At 43.8% G+C, this 18,867-nt stretch overlaps 1 protein-coding gene across 1 annotated transcript in view; it reads right to left on the bottom strand.

Annotated features, from left to right (window-relative positions):
* LOC306921307 (uncharacterized protein) overlaps positions 1–18,867 on the bottom strand; it is a gene marked incomplete at both ends in the record, with an annotated part of 65,446 nt that overhangs the window by 5,662 nt on the left and 40,917 nt on the right. The window contains 29 exons of the mRNA XM_079498417.1: positions 116–223; positions 347–400; positions 838–891; positions 1,154–1,261; positions 1,638–1,691; positions 1,813–1,866; positions 2,730–2,783; positions 2,928–3,035; positions 3,409–3,462; positions 4,319–4,372; positions 4,684–4,737; positions 5,995–6,048; positions 6,229–6,336; positions 6,499–6,552; positions 11,031–11,084; positions 11,356–11,463; positions 11,620–11,727; positions 11,826–11,879; positions 12,382–12,471; positions 12,763–12,870; positions 13,484–13,537; positions 13,782–13,835; positions 14,154–14,207; positions 14,297–14,341; positions 14,988–15,041; positions 15,544–15,588; positions 16,880–16,933; positions 17,177–17,230; positions 17,453–17,614. Of these exons, the coding sequence (XP_079354543.1) occupies positions 116–223; positions 347–400; positions 838–891; positions 1,154–1,261; positions 1,638–1,691; positions 1,813–1,866; positions 2,730–2,783; positions 2,928–3,035; positions 3,409–3,462; positions 4,319–4,372; positions 4,684–4,737; positions 5,995–6,048; positions 6,229–6,336; positions 6,499–6,552; positions 11,031–11,084; positions 11,356–11,463; positions 11,620–11,727; positions 11,826–11,879; positions 12,382–12,471; positions 12,763–12,870; positions 13,484–13,537; positions 13,782–13,835; positions 14,154–14,207; positions 14,297–14,341; positions 14,988–15,041; positions 15,544–15,588; positions 16,880–16,933; positions 17,177–17,230; positions 17,453–17,614 (2,070 nt within the window). The remainder of the gene's footprint in view (positions 1–115; positions 224–346; positions 401–837; positions 892–1,153; positions 1,262–1,637; positions 1,692–1,812; positions 1,867–2,729; positions 2,784–2,927; positions 3,036–3,408; positions 3,463–4,318; positions 4,373–4,683; positions 4,738–5,994; positions 6,049–6,228; positions 6,337–6,498; positions 6,553–11,030; positions 11,085–11,355; positions 11,464–11,619; positions 11,728–11,825; positions 11,880–12,381; positions 12,472–12,762; positions 12,871–13,483; positions 13,538–13,781; positions 13,836–14,153; positions 14,208–14,296; positions 14,342–14,987; positions 15,042–15,543; positions 15,589–16,879; positions 16,934–17,176; positions 17,231–17,452; positions 17,615–18,867) is intronic.

Below are 18,867 nucleotides of genomic sequence, written 5' to 3'. Positions count from 1 at the left end.
TCAGACCTCCCTATGGATTCTTTACCGCACTGGGCCTGGAGTGCATTCATGACTTTTAGTATAGGTAATATTAGCTATACATGTATGCGTGCATAGGGGTGTGTAGTCTGCCCACCTCCTCTCCTTTGAGCCCCTGTAGACCCTGGTTCCCTGGCAGTCCCCTGTCTCCCTTCTCTCCGATGTCCCCTGGGGGCCCAATGAGCCCAATCAAACCACCGTGGCCCTGCACAGGTGACACACATTATTGATCAGCAATTGATTGGTCCTTTCAGACATCGTCTTCTCAATACAGTACATAATGATTAAAAACAACACACAAGCATCAAGAGCCCTGTGTGTCACCTACCTTTTCTCCCTTCTTGCCAGGATCTCCCTTCAGGCCTGGTAATCCAGGTGGACCCTATCAGGTCAGAGATCAATTAGTTAATTCAGGTTTAAAACAGTTATCAAACCAGACAGGTAAACTCAGATTATTTAGAATTTAGTTCCAAACCAAATTCAAACTTAAAATTATTTTTAGAGCCACCCACCAGTGGAACTCATTATTATTAATACTGAGATGAAATGTATCGTATGTATGTAATAATAAATATTAATATAACAAACTTTATTTATATGCATATACAGTACATAAACAGGCAATTCAATTCAATGATAGAAATTAACAACAAAAGCAAAAGAGCAATACAAAAGTAATAAGAAAAATTAAAAAGAGAAAGCAAGATTAAGATTTGTTTTCGGCTTTTCTGCCTTTATTGATAGTTTCAAGTGAAGACTGACAGGAAAGAGGGAGAGAGAGAAGGGGATGCGCCTGGACCACAAGTAATGTCATCTTACCATTGGACCTGGAGGTCCCGTCACGCCAGGAGGTCCATTTAAACCCTGCTCCCCCTGTGGTACCGAGAGAGACACACACGCATGCACACACACACACACACACACACACACACACACACACACACACACACACACACACACACACACACACACACACACACACACACCATTATGAGAAAATAATATCATCAGAAAATTCAGAAAACTTCAAATTTAAGTAATTGTATAAGTGATGTAATTGTATGATCAAACATGTCTGTCTGTCTAAATTCTCTAGTGTTTCGTCTTCAGGTGTTGATGACTTCATCTGACTTACCGCAGAGCCAGGGATCCCTCGTAACCCCTGGGGCCCAGGTTTCCCATGGCTCCCCTGGGCCCCCACAGGTCCCGTCTTCCCCACGAGACCCTCCAGTCCTGTAGAACCCTGAGTGAGGCGCACAGAGAAATTATATCAACTCTACAGGTTGTCTCATACGAAAAGCCACAAAACCCAGACTGTAGTCTCCAGTTACTCAATGAATAGTTTATAGTGGAACTGTTGTATAAGAGCAATATCACACTCAAGGTCATGTTGTTATGTTGTGCTGATATACTGTTTAACAGGCATGACACTCACCTTTGAACCTTTCATTCCGGACTTCCCATCCTTTCCTTGTTTCCCCAAATGGCCCTAAGAACCACATTTGGAAAGATTTTCAACTGCTGGTTCTTTCTCCTATATCAACACAATAACATATATGTACACAGGCATACACTAATGTAACAGGCATAACCACGCACACATCGAATACTACACACACCCTTCGTCCAGGAGGTCCGGTGGGTCCAGGCTCCCCTGACGCTCCAGACGGTCCCTGAAGAAAACAAAACAAATGTAGTAAATGATTATGATAACATCATTTTAACATTTATCATGTTATCTAGCACGTTACAGTTCACACTACCATCTGAATGATACTTTTCTTGAGAACTTACAGCTTTCCCTGATTCTCCAGCATCCCCCTTAACCCCGGGCAAGCCATCCACACCCTGGTGAGAGGAAAGAAATGGTGGGCATGGGTTATTATTTATACATTGAGGTCCGGGCTTTGAGGTCCGGGATTAACTTCCGCTCACTCGAGCCATTGAGTTATAATTGTACTTCCGGCAGTCTTCCGGGTGCTTCAAAACGCCACTGAGCAACTTCATCGAAATGAATAGCTTGGGGGCGGGGCTAGCGCTCCGGTCACTATCCTTTATAGCTCTATGGTGTACGCCCTAGATTTTTGTATTGGCTTAGAGGCTAGCCAGCCCTAGCTTTTGTATTGGCTTAGAGGCCAGCCCTAGCTTTTTTATTGGCTTAGAGGCCAGCCCTGGCTTTTTTATTGGCTTAGAGGCCAGCCAATCATGAAAAGGACTGTTTTTGTCTCAGCAGCGCAAAGGCACAGCTGCACCTTGAGTGACAGGCTGACCATGAAAAGGTGGCCAACTCGCCACTACATCGACTACTGCTCTGGGTGATTGTTGACAGGCTAGCTTGCACCTGTAAAAATCAGTGGCCCGTGTATGAACAATCATGACATCATGAGTGTAGTTGTACATACTGTATTGACTCTTAATAGAATAATATTGGTATCTAAATGTACATGTATTCACGTTATCTTTGCCTGGAAGCCTTTCTACTATTAACAGTTACATTAAATGAACCTGTGTTTTTGTTTATACAGAGCTTGGACTTAGCTGGACTTAGCTTCCTCCTGACATCACTAAACCTTATTTACTGGATGATGACCATGACCAAGACTTTTTAAGACATGGACATTTGAAAATACAATTTAAAGCTTTATCAGAACCTGCACGCTGTAATGTATACGAGTCAATCGGAGAATGCTTTTCAAGCAGAAAACACTTACATTGGGTCCTGCCTCCCCCGGCTGTCCTGAGTCCCCTGGGAAACCTATGGGACCCTGTTGAGAGAGAGAGAGAGAGAGAGAGAGAGAGAGAGAGAGAGAGAGGTACAGTATGTAGTGATAATATTGTAGTATGGACAGCGCCTGTTGCCCAGAGATGGAGTGATTCGTGTTATATGCATTAGGCTGAGACTTCCTTACTGAATTGCCTTTGGGTCCGTCCTCTCCTGGGGCCCCCCTGGCCCCTGCGGGACCGGCAGCTCCCGGTGGGCCCGAGTCTCCTTTATCGCCCAGGTCGCCCTTGTCTCCCTGAAGAAGACAAAAGAGTGAGGAGTGAACCTCAACGACAACAGACAGCTGATGTGGACAGCTTCAGGCTGAGAACAAAAATGCCATTGCCTTGAATGTTCCAAGTTTGTGAACTTTCTGGGACTCAAACTAAATTCCTAACATGTTTGTCATGGCAATAAAGACTTCTGAATCAAGGACTGGAGCTATGTGTTTTTAGAGGAGTGAAATAATGCTTGACAGTGTTTCCCACAGCATTAGAAAGTGCCAGGGCCCAATCATCGTAAGTAGAAACCAGTGGTTTACTAGTGGTTTACCAGTGTGTGTGTGTGTGTGTGTGTGTGTGTGTGTGTGTGTGTGTGTACATGCAATGATGATGCTAAAGACAACTTACTGCTCCTCCTGATACACCAACTGACCCTGGATCACCAGCCTCTCCATCCTCACCCTGACAGACAGACACAGAGAGAGACAAACATTGTCATATAAGCCTGATAATAACTAGAGCCCAACCACTATCTGTTCGGCCGATATATTGGCCATTATTATATTCGCCTTTCGGTATCAGCATTTATGCACCTGATGTGTCCCAATTATTTACCTTTAAAACTTTTTTTTTTTTTTTGTAATGTTTTTTTGCGGCTTCCGCCTTTATTTTATATTTTTTATAGAGGGACAGACAGTAGGCTGACAGGAAATGGGGAGAGAGAGAGCCAAGGTGCCTGGACCTCTGAGCCACGGCCCAGGCCCTTTAAAACATTTTTTACATTTTTGAATAGGGCTTACATAGTGAAATACATTAAAGTTCAGTATATGTGTATTGTATATGAAATTGTTCCCAGTTGTATAATTACAGTTACATTTAATTTTTATCAATCAAACATTATTTGTGTTTATTTGTAGTCATTTGTTTGTGTAAAGGTTAAAGGTTTGCGTATAAGTCAAACTTCTGATGCACTGTTTGACAAAATATCAGTCAGAACATCCGTAAGCGCCGGTTAAGGACCTTCCAAAATGATCGTGATCGGAATCGAAACCACAACTCTGGCATCGGCAGGACTCTAATAGAATAACTAGGACAGGTTCCAGGTTCCTCAGGACTCTTAATAGAATAACTAGGACAGGTTCCAGGTTCCTCAGGACTCTAATAGAATAACTAGGACAGGTTCCAGGTTCCTCAGGACTCTAATAGAATAACTAGGACAGGTTCCAGGTTCCTCAGGACTCTAATAGAATAACTAGGACAGGTTCCAGGTTCCTCAGGACTCTAATAGAATAACTAGGACAGGTTCCAGGTTCCTCACCTTCTCTCCCACAATGCCTCCTGTTCCAATCATCCCTGGTCTACCTGGCGGACCCTGGATCGCACGCACGCACGCACGCACGCACGCACGCACGCACGCACGCACGCACGCACGCACGCACGCACGCACGCACGCACGCACGCACGCACACACACACACACACACACACACACACACACACACACATTTTTACTTTAATTGTGCGTGAACAATTCACAATTTAGGTATTAACAGATGCTCTTACTCCAGAGCGATTTACAGTACGTAAGGTAAACACAAAAGGTAATACACCAAAAGAACCATCATCAGGCTAAACATTATATTTTCACTAAATAAATAATATGAATGACATGTGTTGGACTTACCTGTCCCCCAAAGGGTCCCTGGGGACCTGAAGGGCCTTGTTGTCCAGGGGGACCCTATAAAAGCAGGCAAGTAGTGGTGCTTTAGATTACAGTGGTTATCAAACATGCTTTTATGCTTTACTAGCGTATGTACCCCCGTTGCTGTAAGAAAATATCATGCTCCAGACACTGACACTTTGTTGTTTGTCCAATATTCCAAACTCAATAGCTGGCTGCATACATGTATAAAGATTGCGCAGCAAGCTACAGTAGCTGGCAAAGCGTTTTCTTTCTTTTTTTTCTTTATATTGGCAATTGATTGGATAAAAAATATATGATTATTAAAATACAGTATAACAGATTTTATGAATGTTCATAACCAACATAATCAGACAAGATCACAAAGACAAGCTAAAACATTCTGAGTATCCCAAAGTGCCCCTAGTACCCCTAGGGGCACTAGTATCTCAAAGTCTTTACAGTAGGGTTGTCCCGATCCGATCACGTGATCGAAAATCACGGCATTTAAAAAATGATTGGAATCGGACCGGGAGCAAAAAAACGTTGGGACATCCCTAGTACCAAAATTATAATCCATATCATGATATTAGACTGGATATTGTCTTAAATTTTGGATATTGTATATTGTGATATTGTATACGTTTTCTATAAAAAAAAAAAATCGGTATCGGCAGATACTCAAAATCAAACGATCGGAATCAGACCGGGAGCAAAATAACGTGATCGGGACATCCCTACTTTACAGTATACTGTATGTTAAATCAGGCTAATGGTTAACTTTTCTGCGCCATGTACAAATATACTCGTACCCCCCAGCTATGGGACAATATCTGCCAATATCATGTTCGTACCCCCTCGGAATACTCCGTGTATGTAATGGTTGAGCCCCACGGCAGCTTTTGGCATTGATCCGGTTGCTATGGCAACGCCCGTCACTTCCAGCTATGGGACGTAAAAAATCTGACCAGCGTTTAACATGATTTTCAAACCGCCATAAATCGGAATCTAGGAGAGCTGTCCTTGGTAGATCTTCTGCCATCCAAAGTTTGGATCTAATTTGTGACTTTGTACCGCGTTCCTCCCGAAAATGTAAAATATCTTTACATTTTATTTTAGAATGTCCATTTCTGATAAGCATGCAGCAAGCTATACATAGCAAGTTAATTAAGCTATATGCTTATTCTGATTTACATCAGGACAAATTCGCGTCTCTACGAAAAAACGGAGAGGAGGCGTCACATCCGCTTTTATCCTCTGATCATTTCCAGAGCTTCCGTTGCTCCAGACTGTATGACGGAAGCATTTACTTACTAGGAGTCCTCCATGACCACTCTCCCCCTTCTCTCCTGGTAGACCTGGCATGCCCTGGGAACACACACACACACACACGCACGCACGCACGCACGCACGCACGCACGCACGCACGCACACACACACACACACACACACACACACAGAGGATTCAATTTTTGCTCTCTAAATAATTTACTTTATTTTTATACTTTTCCACCAGTGTAACTTGATTGGTTAATCCATTAGTATCACCTGCAGTCCTATTGGTCCTCTGGATCCCTTGAACCCACGGAGCCCCTCGTCTCCCTTCTGTCCGTACATGCCCTGCTGACCCCGGGGTCCTGACTCTCCGTCCAAACCCTGACATCAATGCATTACACAGGAGATCAAGGCATGAAAAGTGTGTGAGCATCAGTCGTTTACAATTTACAATGCACATTTAGCAACTTTCAACCTGTCAATGGCATAGCCTATATTTGTGCCATGTCATTATGACTTGTAACTATAACAGCAATAACTCACCGGTAGTCCTGGCTGACCAAGTGGCCCCTGACTTCCAGCAGGCCCTGTGGGGCCCTGTGAACGAACAGACAGACAGACAGACAGACAGACAGACAGACAGACAGACAGACAGACAGACAGACAGACAGACAGACAGACAGACAGGCAGACAGGCAGGCAGGCAGGCAGGCAGGCAGGCAGGCAGAGACAGACAGACAGACAGACAGACAGACAGACAGACAGACAGACAGACAGACAGACAGACAGACAGACAGACAGACAGACAGACAGACAGACAGACAGACAGACAGACAGACAGATCAGACAGACAGATCAGAGAGAATCCGAGGAGGGGCAAATTCACAAAAAGGACTGCATGGCTTTTCTGCGTCCGCTAAACCCGTGCAAATAGGACAAAACAACGAAACGGTTGTAATTCTAAAAGCATGTGTAGTACAGTCACTGGAAGGGGGTATCATGCACCCCCCGGAATTATACTTCTAATCAGTGTTTTATTATTGGAAAAAATGTGCTGAAAATGATGAGCTATGATAAAAAGTTGTCAAAATGTCCCACCTACCTCAAAACCCCCTTTTTGGTATATGGCTCTGGCGAAATTGTGTAAAGGCAAATATTAATTCAATAAAATTACATAAATAGACATGGTGGTCTGAAATTGGTCATGGAGTATCTTGACACATAGGGGTAAGTAGCAGAACAGGATTTGGTTGGTTGCTACCATTATATTCTTAAATATGACCCACATCATCCTCAGAAACACCAAAAAATATGGTGTCCGCTTGACTAATAACAACAAAGATGGTTATTTTCCAACACATTATGGTGAGTATCACTGCCTCACTTGTATATAGAAAACTTCTCATATCCCCAAGCTTCAATTTGAGCCCAAGATAACCTTTCTATCTTGTAAATTACTCTTTCTGTCGCCAAAATTATGAACTATACCTCAAATCGGTGAAAATTGTATATTCAGTCAGTATCAGCTATACATTTGGAATAAATGAATGAATGACTGAGTTTTAACTCACTCCACATCATGGAATATTTCTTACTTGAATAAGCTATGTTAAAAAGTTTGCAAAGTGTCCCATCTACCATTTTTATGCAAATGAGTGCCTCCATTATCAAATTAATCGATTTTCACTATATCTCAGCCAATATTGCACTTAAATGAACAAATAAGGTGTCTAGACCTATGTTTTGAGGGTCGAGGATCTCAGTGAAACTATTCCTAAAGTGACCACATGTGCCCGTGGCATGCTGGTGTACAAATCAGTGCCGATTAAATCAATTCCTCTATCTCGTCGGCTTCTTGTCCATGCTCTCCAGACAGTGTCAAGGAGATCAACCAGTGAGGTTGGTAGGACTGCACCGCAGGACACACTGGATTAAAAAACTCTTTAGTTTCAACCCCCCCTGCCCTTCATCATAGGGTTTTGGTTTTTCCAAAAAAGCTTCATCAGCTCGCTTGTATAAGACACAATGGTTCTCTTCAGAGCAGAGTAGCATGGAGGAAGACGAGCCAGGTCAACTTTAGATTTAGAAATTAGTTTGTCATCTGCTCCCACCACTGTTTCACTGAAGACTCACAATTCAAATAGCTCTATAGCTCAAGCCAAGCCATGTGGCCCATAGGGCAGGAGCCTAACAAGTACACTCCCTGGCATGACTAGTATGTCGCAGGGACTTACCCCAATCCAACCCTTTGGTATTACCCAGCTGGGGATCGAACCCCTGACCATCCAGTCTCAGGGCGGACGCTCTAACTACAAGGCCACTGAGCTGTTGATGATATCCAGGGCCTCTTACGGGTGTGTAACTTTACAGTGTGTACAGAATGGAACCAAATGGACCTGTAAGCCTTGCAGAGCCATGAGGCCCATAGGGCAGGAGCCTATCTCCTGTTTCTGTAGTAGGAGGCAGCTTGATGTACAAGTACACCCCCTGGACATGACGCTAGTATGTATCAGGGACTTACCCCAATCCAACCCTTGATGCTGAGTGCCAAGCAGGGACAAGCAGGGATGTACTGGGTTCCATTTTTCGGAGTCTTTGGTATGACCCGGCCGGGGATCGAACCCCGACCTCCCAGTCTCAAGGCAAACGCTCTGACCACAAGGCCACTGAGCTGTTGATATGCAGGGCCCCTTACGGGTGTGCAACTCTGAATGTACAAATGGAACCAAATGGACCTGTAAGGGTTATGGGGGTCCTTCAAATGTGCCTTGTGCTACACTATATGGAACAGATCCTTAATTAGTATAGTTGGAGCAATTCATCTGTCTGCTGTATGGACAGAGTTGCGAGTCTTCAGTATGGTAAATGGTGCATTTATAAAGCGCCTTTATCCAAGGCGCTTTACATAGACACACACATTCACACACACATTCATACACTGATGGCAGCGGAAACCATGCAAAGCACCAACCTGCACATCGGGAGCTGTTAGGGGTTCAGTGTCTTGCTCAAGGACACTTCGACACTAACTCTGGGGGAGCCCGGGTTTGAACTGGCAACCTTGCGGTTACCATCCAGCCACTCTACCCCTGAGCCACCGCCGCCCCAGTGGACGTCACCCGTGCCAAGTTGCTGCGGACAATGGTGGGGGCAAATGACAAACTCACTTCTTAAATCTAAAGTTGACCTGGCTCGTCTTCCTCCATGCTACTCTGCTCTGAAGAGAACCATCGCCTTATACAAGCGAGCTGATGAAGCTATTGTGGTAAAAACAAAACCATATGAAGGGCAGAGATGGTTGAAAATCCTTGTCATTGGAGACCATGGACAAGAAGACAAAGAAGACTGATGAGTTTTATGAACACGATGACTGATTAATGTGACGTTTGTGCATTTTGTTCTTTATGGTGCAGGCTAGGGTGGTCACTGTTTGTACACTGTTTACATTTTTGCCTTTGAGTGTGTATAGTGATGTTATGCTACAGTATATTCTAAATTATAAAGCTTGCTTAAATGCACAGCACCTGTCTAGATACCTTATTTGTAAAAGTTATATGCAATATTGGTATCTCTTACTTGGTATAAATGTGACTTTATTGTAATGGCAGCACTGATTTGTACACCAGCATGCCACGGGCACATGTGGTCACTTTAAGAATAGTTTCACTGAGATCCTTGACCGGTTGACCCTCAAAACATAGGTCTAGACACCTTATTTGTTCATTTAAGTGCAATATTGGCTGAGATATAGTGAAAATCGATTGTTTCATACCTCATTTGCATAACAATGGTAGATTGGACACTTTGCCAACTTTTTAACATGGCTTATTCAAGAAATATTCCATAATGTGGAGTCAGTTCAAACTCGGTTATTCAATCATTCATTCCAAATGTATAGCTGAAACTGACTGAATATACAATTTTCACCGATTTGAGGTATAGTTCAGAATTTTGGCGACAGAAAGAGTAATTTACAAGATAGAAAGGTTATCTTGGGCTCAAATTGAAGCTTAGGGATATGGGAAGTTTTCTATATACAAGTGAGGCAGTGATACTCACCATAATGTGTTGGAAAATAACCATCTTTGTTGTTATTAGTCAAGCGGACACCATATTTTTGTGTGTTTCTGAGGATGATGTGGGTCATATTTAAGAATATAATGGTAGCAACCAACCAAATCCTGTTCTGCTACTTACCCCTATGTGTCAAGATACTCCATGACCAATTTCAGACCACCATGTCTATTTATGTAATTTTAGTGAATTAATATTTGCCTTTACACAATTTCGCCAGAGCCATATACCTAAAAGGGGGTTTTGAGGTAGGTGGGACATTTTGACAACTTTTTATCATAACTCATCATTTTCAGCACATTTTTTCCAATAAGAAAACACTGATTAGAAGTATAATTCCGGGGGGTGCATGATACCCCCTTCCAGTGACTAGACTAGTGTAAAGAGTGACATGCAGCAACTGTACTGCTGAGCAAATAGGTTGGGGGACACACTGAATTATATTTAATTGCATGTTTATATTTGTCATGTGTGTACAAGGCTTTCAGCCTGCAGTGTCCATGCAGTGTGAGGTTTTCAGTGAGCGTATAAGCACCTTGAACACCTTGGTAATAACATCCTCTACCTCATCCTCTCTATATGCATTATTGTGTAGCTGATGAATTGAATAGTTTTCAATTGCTGCTTTCAGTCACCAGGTGTTTTTGGTGAAAACAAGCTATATTGAACTGCCAATAACAAAACAACGGAACATGGTGCTTACATAGTCATAGAACAAAATATTCTGTGGGTCTTGAAAGGTTAGTAAGAATGCTAAAAACCACTGGCAGGAATCAGGATAATTCATGGCTTTATCATCGGGCACAATCCATTCTTTGGATTAGTGTCATTATGGTAATAACCTGGGCTTATGTGTTTCACTCAAAAGTACGGTTTATTTGTAAATGCTTGTTATGTCATGCTATGACTTACAGCAATTGAATGGTAAATGTAAAGAATGATATACAGCTTGTCTACTTTTCCAAGCATTCAATCACACATTTATCATGTAAAATACTCACCCCTTCGCCTTTGTCTCCTTTGCTGCCTTTCTGCCCTGGACCACCTGTCTCTCCCTGTGAATACACATATACAGTAGGCCTATAAAACACACATATAACACATTTAGACACATGTACACACACATATCATCTCTGTCAGGTGGCCAAAACTGTTACTTTTCACGATTCAAATTCTAAAGCAGGAAAAGTAGCCAATCCACAAGCTCGAAACGTGTCGCTGCTTTTGTGTGACACTGTAGTGAGATCAAGAAGGGAGTTCATTTATGTGGAGATTTCTGCCCGATAGCGACGGTATAACACACCCAATCACACACACACTGGTTACCTTATCCCCGTCGTCTCCTGGAGGGCCAGCGGGGCCAGCGGCTCCAGGCAGTCCGGAAGGCCCCTGGTCACCGTCGCTTCCTGCTGGTCCAATCGGACCTTTCTCTCCCTGCAGACGTACAGTACATGTACAGTACATACACGTCTGTCAGCACACCTACTAAACCACATGTCATGAACCATACTACTGTATGTCATAATAGGTGAATGTATTACAGATACAGTATGTGCCAAATGTAGTGGCTAGATATGCAGGTCAACGTACAGGCTCTCCTTTCTCTCCCATGGGTCCAGGCCCACCCATGGCTCCCACTCGTCCAGGCTGACCGATGGCCCCGGCTGGCCCCGGGGGGCCCCTGTCACCTCCGACCCCCTGGGGAAGAAAGAGAGACAGTACTTGTTGAATATGGTGTCTTCCAGGGTTATTATTATTATAGGTTTATCTAAATGTGAGGATGGACCTGAACTCACCATGGCCCCTGAGGCTCCGGTAGGCCCCGCCCCTCCTTTCAGACCAGCCGGACCCTGAAACAAACACACACGTCATTTACATAACATAAATGTTGTTGTTGTTGTTGTTGATGAGGACAGTGGAAGTGGGATGTACATTCGAACACAGTCTGGAAGAGGCCTATCTGCTTAAGTACCAACGTCTTAAAAAAGATGCTATTATACAGCTTGGTTACAAATGTAACAGCTTGTGTTTATATTTGGAAGCCTCGGTAATGTCCATACATTAGTTGTGAGAGGCCTGCAGATTGCAGGAATGCCCAATCCAAGGCATTAGCTAAATTCTGTTAAAGTAAATCGAGGAGGCAATGCTTCCTGTATTTCCCAAATTTGTGCATCTACAGTACTATTGTTTGTTTTCTTGTTAAATGTGAACATTGTGTGTGTGTGTGTGTGTGTGTGTGTGTGTGTGTGTGTGTGTGTGTGTGTGTGTGTGTGTGTGTGTGTGTGTGTGTGTGTGTGTGTGTGTGTGTGTGTGGTGTGTGTGTGTGTGTGTGTGTGTGTGTGTGTGTGTTACCATGCCACCGGCGGCTCCTCTGGTCCCCCTGAAACCTCTCAGTCCAGCCGGTCCGTTCTTACCAGCAGTCCCTAAAGTTCCTGGGTCACCCTGGAGAGCATCGAACAGTCACATAATGAAGAGCTGTGTGCGTGCGTGCGTGCGTGCGTGCGTGCATGCGTGCGTGCGTGCGTGCGTGCGTGCGTGCGTGCGTGCGTGCGTGCGTGCGTGCATGCGTGCGTGCGTGCGTGCGTGCGTGCGTGCCAGAACAGAAATGTAAACAAGACAACAACCCCATCACGCCTTGCTGGCGTGCTCAGCCTATCAACATACTAGCATCTATGTACACATCATATATATGATGCACACATGATGCACACATAGCATGTGAATAATACCCACCTTGCCCCCCTCCTTCCCAGCCGCCCCAGGTAGACCCTGCTCTCCAGGTACGCCTGGTGAGCCTGGATGACCTCTGTCTCCAGTCGGACCGGTTTCTCCCGATTTACCCTGGAAGACAAACAAGGAGGTCACATGATCAATCAGTCGATTAATCAGACGTGCTGACAGGTGTGTGGCACGCTGGGCAAGACCTAGCCGGTTGAGTGGTTTAGTGGTAGTACCGGAATTTTGGTGGAATTACCGCCCTTGGAAACAGATTCGTAAACAAATCTGTTTACGAATGAAACAAGTGTTGTTATTGGTTGAAAAATAACGTATCCGGGGAAAATATGTCAGACGGATGTTCCGGCCCGACACTTCCTGCAGGACTCTCTGCCTTAGGTCATGACCAGGCTTTTCTCTTCACAGATGAGTAAGGCTGGGAATGAGGCTAGGTGAGGCTTGGAAACAATGAGGTAGGTTGGAAAGTTCTGCCGCAACCCATCACTGTGATTGGTTGGGACACGTAGGCCTTACAACTCCCGTTTCACTGGGAAATACATTGCGTTAAGGAAATTAAACCACGTCATTAAATGCTATGAAGTACCATTTCATGTCATTTAAACTGGAACAAAGCCTCAAGCAGAACCTGGAATAGTTTTTTTTTTCTTTTTCTTTTTTTTGCCTATTATGACATGCCCAAAATAGGGATACATTATTAATTGATTGTTCTGAGACTCACCTGTGGTCCTACCACACCTCCCGGTCCTGGAGGTCCTGTCTTCCCTTGGAAACCCTGTACACACACACACACACACACACACACACACACACACACACACACACACACACACACACACACACACACACACACACACACACACACACACACACACACACACACACACACACACACACACACACACACACACACACACACACACACACACACACGCTTTGATACTATACATTTGTTGAATGTTTGGAAAATTTGTGTTGAGACTCCATTAGGGGTCATGACCTGTGATGACATCACTTACCGGCTCCCCTCTCTGACCTGGGTGACCTGGAAGTCCATCTTTTCCTGCCGGACCCTAAAACACAAAATTACATCATTAATTCATAACACACATACTGTACATGTTATAGCTGCTGAATGCAGCTGAGAGCAGAGAAGACACCAACAGACACTATGGTGCTAAAAATAGCCTTTCGACCGTCGAAAGCTTTTGATGCTTGCGACTTGGCAGGACAGTGTACCCACCGCCCATTCAACAGTACAGTTTCAGCTTTCCAACACTTACTGCCACCAACGTCGGTGCGATGGAGAGCTACCTTTAGTAGGAGGGCAGCATACCACATACTATTAGAAATGTATTTTTGCCCAGTCGCTGTGCTTGTGTTCCACTCACCACAGCACCCTTTGGCCCTGGCTCTCCGTTCCTTCCTTGTGGTCCAATAGGTCCCTAAAGAAAATCACAATTGAACAACTGATCAACCACTGATCAATCAGTCCACTGATCAATCAAATTAGGTGTGATAAATTAACCCTTACCCTCTCGCCGGATGGTCCTGACACGCCGTCAAATCCTGAAGACCCCTGAGACAGAGAGAGAGTTCATCTTAACACAGTGAACAACACACAATGACTGGGAACTGTTTGTGTGGCCAAGTCCTAATGTGCGATTTGTTAAACGGTGTGAAAAAACTAAGATGCCCCTCCACATTAGCACTGATTCCTAAACGATTAACACAATATGTAAAATTATGATGTTTTAGTAATATTGTTCCTCCTGTTCTACATACTGTACTAGTGGCAACCAGGTGAAGAAATCACACATTGAGGCTTTAACCTTTGCTTTCGTGAAATATCCGAGACTATTAAGATTTTATGGAAGATACTTCGGAACATATTGCTAGTTTGGCCACTTCAAATACTCTAATCTACAAGCTCTCGCAGGCGCACTGTGAGCTTGTAGATGAACTGTTTTCAATGTGCAACATGCTTCCTTAGAAGATATGCTGACTTCTATGGGATCCATGGAACTTGAATCCATGTAGACAAATATTTTTTACTCATCAACAGATGACAATTGCTACTAAACACATCAGCTCAAGTGTTTTATTCATTGTTTCAATGCCTGATATATGTTGCAATGTTTTGTCTAAAATCTAAGGACCACAATGGAACTAATAAGTAACTAAACGTGATCATTGTGATGGGGCGTTGATGAGAGTTAGCTGACCTTTTCTCCTGATTTTCCCGTGGGACCTCTCACACCTCTGGCACCTCGGGCACCCTGCAGAGCCATGGAGGAAGGTTAGGTTAGCCATGGAGCATGGCATGTAGTACACGCAGTGCACGCACGCAGCCACGCACACACGCACCGCACGCACGCACCGCACACACGCACGCAGCCACGCACACACGCACCGCACGCACGCACGCAGCCACGCACACACGCACCGCACACACGCACGCAGCCACGCACACACGCACCGCACGCACGCACGCAGCCATGCACACACGCACCGCACGCACGCACTCATTTCGTATGATATTTAGTTAACTAAAACTAGGCTAAAAGTAAAACATTTGAAATGACTAAAATATGACTAAGACAAAATTGAAATGTATTGAAAAGACTAAAACTAAATCCAAATTTGCTGTCAAAATTAACACTAGTTCCTAACTATCAATCATTTAGCTTGTGAGCCCCTGGAACCCCCTCAAGGACCCCTGAGGGTCTCCAGACCCCAGTGTGAGAAGCACTGGCATATTAGAGAACGGCCTGCACTCACGTTAGGACCCCTCTGACCTCCACTTCCTGCTTGCCCCACAGGACCCTGGGTAATGTAGGATCCAGAAAGACAGAGAGACAGACACATTTAGAAGAGCATCTTACCATTTATCAAATATACACTTCAAACACAATTAAAAAAAGAAATCACAAAAATGTAAATGCATAATGAGAACTTACAACGTTGAGAAAACAATGGACCTGTCCTTCAATAAGTAATTATGTTGTCACATTATTAGGTACAATTCCAGGGTCATTTTAAATCATTACATCCTCAACAAGTGTCTTGCATTTGGGAAAGGATGGCCACACATGAAAGCCTTCTTGGAGGCTTTGCAGAGCCCAGCCATGTGGCAGGAGCCTACAGTTGGGTGCCACCGATATTGTCCCTTATCATTTGACCCATTTAGGCCTGACCTCAAAATTTTAAAAAATCCTTCTAAATCCTCCAGTTTTCTGAAATAAATATTTTCACGATTTTTCAAAAATAGCAGACCTACAAGCTCGTAGCGCGCCACTCGGTGGCGCGCTATGAGCTTGTAGATCTGCTATTTTTCAATAGCTAAATTATAACATGTTTAAAACACCAAAAGGGGTTCCCGCCCAAAATGGGTTAACTGTCCTTTTGCGCAGATCACGCAAACCTCAGCAAAAAGAAAAGGACAATATCGATGGCCTCCAACTGTACACCCCCTGAACTTGATGCCCAATCCAACCCTTGATGCTGAGTGCCAAGCAGAGATGCACTGGGTCCCATTTTTAGAGTCTTTGGTATCACATGGCCGGGGATCAAACCCCGACCTCCCAATCTCAGAGTGGACACTTTAACCGCAAGGCCACTGAGCTGATAAATGAACCCCAGTACCAACCAACAAAGGGGGACAGAAGGGGAAGAAAATGACGTTGCATTGCTATACATTACAACCTTTTAAAGGGTAGACGTCTAGTGACAACCACTGTCAACATGCACGCCCCACAAGGGAGGAGGAGACCCCATGGCAGACCAAGGACCGGATGGGGGCCTTAGAACGCCTTGGAATACCTCAGGAGGAAGTTACTAATGTTGCCTGAGAAAGGGCAAGTCTGGAGCTCTCTGCTGGAACTGTTGCCCCCGTGACCCGATTCTGGATAAGCGGTTGAAGATGGATGGATGGACCTCTCTACATCACTCATTATTCAATATAAAAGTGTTTCTTCTGCTGCATTTCATCATATTAATTTCTTTATCGACCAAGTGTTTGAGGTATTTGTGTTCTAAGATAAAGATACAGTAATATGAAAATGCACAAAGAGTGATTCATGGAAATGTTACTCCTCTGTGTACCGCTAGTACGCACCTTCTTTCCTTTCTCTCCTGCAGCACCCAGAGATCCAGGAAACCCATCCGAACCCTTACAGACACGCACGCACGCACGCACGCACGCACGCACGCACGCACGCACGCACGCACGCACGCACGCACGCACGCACGCACGCACACACACACACACACACACACACACACACACACACACACACACACACACACACACACACACACACACACACACACATTATTATTAAGTAGGAAGGAATGGTATTGTTAACTATTGTTAAAATTGAGTGATACTAACTATACTATGACATGCATTCACCTTTGGCCCCTGTCGCCCTGGATATCCAGGCAACCCAGGAACTCCTAGTTTACCCTGAGAGAGAGAGAGAGAGAGAGAGAGAGAGAGAGAGAGAGAGAGATGTTGTTGACGTTGTTTTTTTTCTTCCTTTTTGTCATTTGCATATTGTTTTGTAATTGATTACATAGGATAGGACCACAATGAAAACCTTTTGTGTTATCATTTTAGCCTTAATATCTGACTGTATCACTACCACGTGCCGTTGTTCATTACATTATCAATCAAAAAATGTTGCACCTTTTCTCCAGCGATGCCACCAGGACCCGATTCTCCCAGGGGCCCCGACTGACCCTTTGGCCCCTCGGGGCCGTCCTCTCCTCGGGGACCGTTGATTCCGTTGTCTCCAGTGTCCCCTTTGACTCCCATCTCTCCCTTGGACCCTGGGAAGCCGTCCTCTCCCTGCAGAGACAGACATACAGAGACAGTTGGAAATACAAGGAGAGAGCTTTCACAGTATACAGACTGTGACCAAATTTGACTGAGAGACTGCCATTGGAATTTTTTTAATTTTCGTTTTTTCATTTCATATGAAAGCAGGGAATCATAGCTTCAAATTGACGTATTGGTTGTTCAGTTTGATCCACCAGTTTTGGAGATATGGCTTATAGAAAAATGTCTTGCAGGAGTAGTGGAAAAAAGACCAAGCAGAGAAAATGGACTTCTAAGCTTTAGTTCAGTGATCTGTGACTTTAGGGGGCGCTGTTTTCCCTTCATTCCTCCATTAGTCAACCAGCAGTGTTGCCATGTCTGCTTATTATAATTAGTTGGCCTTGTTTCTAAAGAAGAATAATGCATAGGCCTACTGTACCAATTTTATAATAATTTATAACCTGTTAATAAAAATGTATTTGACAAAAATAAAGTGTAGTTGATTATTTGGGCTTGTTTTTAAAGTGTAGTTGATTATGGACACATAATTAAAAAAACAGTAACCAACAGACAACAGTTGCTCTCAAACCCTCCCAGCACAAATTGTGCCCTCTTGGCTCTTCTCTTAATGTTTCATTAGCCTGTTATTATTATTATTTGTCTGCAGACCCCCATCTGTAAATAATTTATGCCAGACACAAGATTTGTGTTGTTTGTATGCATGTAGATCTGCTATTTTCGCTTATTTTGGGCTTGTTTTCATATACCGGGTTGCTTATTTCTCTCGCAGAAACTGGCAACCCTGCAATGATAGCCGTTAGCTACATTTAGCTAATATATTGATATCAATCGTGTAGCTAAAACAAGTACATTATCGCGCTATATTACATATCGATGCGATCTGCGTTATTATGACCTTAATTTTCATGGCAGGTACATTCCAAAGCAACTAATAATAACCACGTTATGGTGACATAATGTTACAATGTTTACAATACATTCATTCGAGTCTTCTTCTTCTACTATTGGAAATAGGAAGCCATTTCCGCATTTTCCATTGTTGTGGTCAGCAGTGCCCCCAGCTGGAACATTAGCATGAATTAGCTTTAGGCGGACCAAAATAAACACACTTTTTACAAAATATCGTTGTTAATACTTCTTTCTGTGCTATTTCTGTTAGCCAGTTAGTAAAAGACTAGTATTATCTTCCAAAACGATTGTGTACAAAAAGGCGGATTTTAGCGGAATTTGCATACTTTAGCAAGGAAGCCGTATGTCTAGTT

This window comes from Electrona antarctica (assembly GCF_951216825.1).
Source record: "Electrona antarctica genome assembly, chromosome: 4".
Classification (NCBI taxonomy): Eukaryota; Metazoa; Chordata; class Actinopteri; order Myctophiformes; family Myctophidae; genus Electrona; species Electrona antarctica.
Note: the sequence above shows the minus strand (reverse complement) of the source record. Positions and strands in the feature narration are given on the sequence as shown.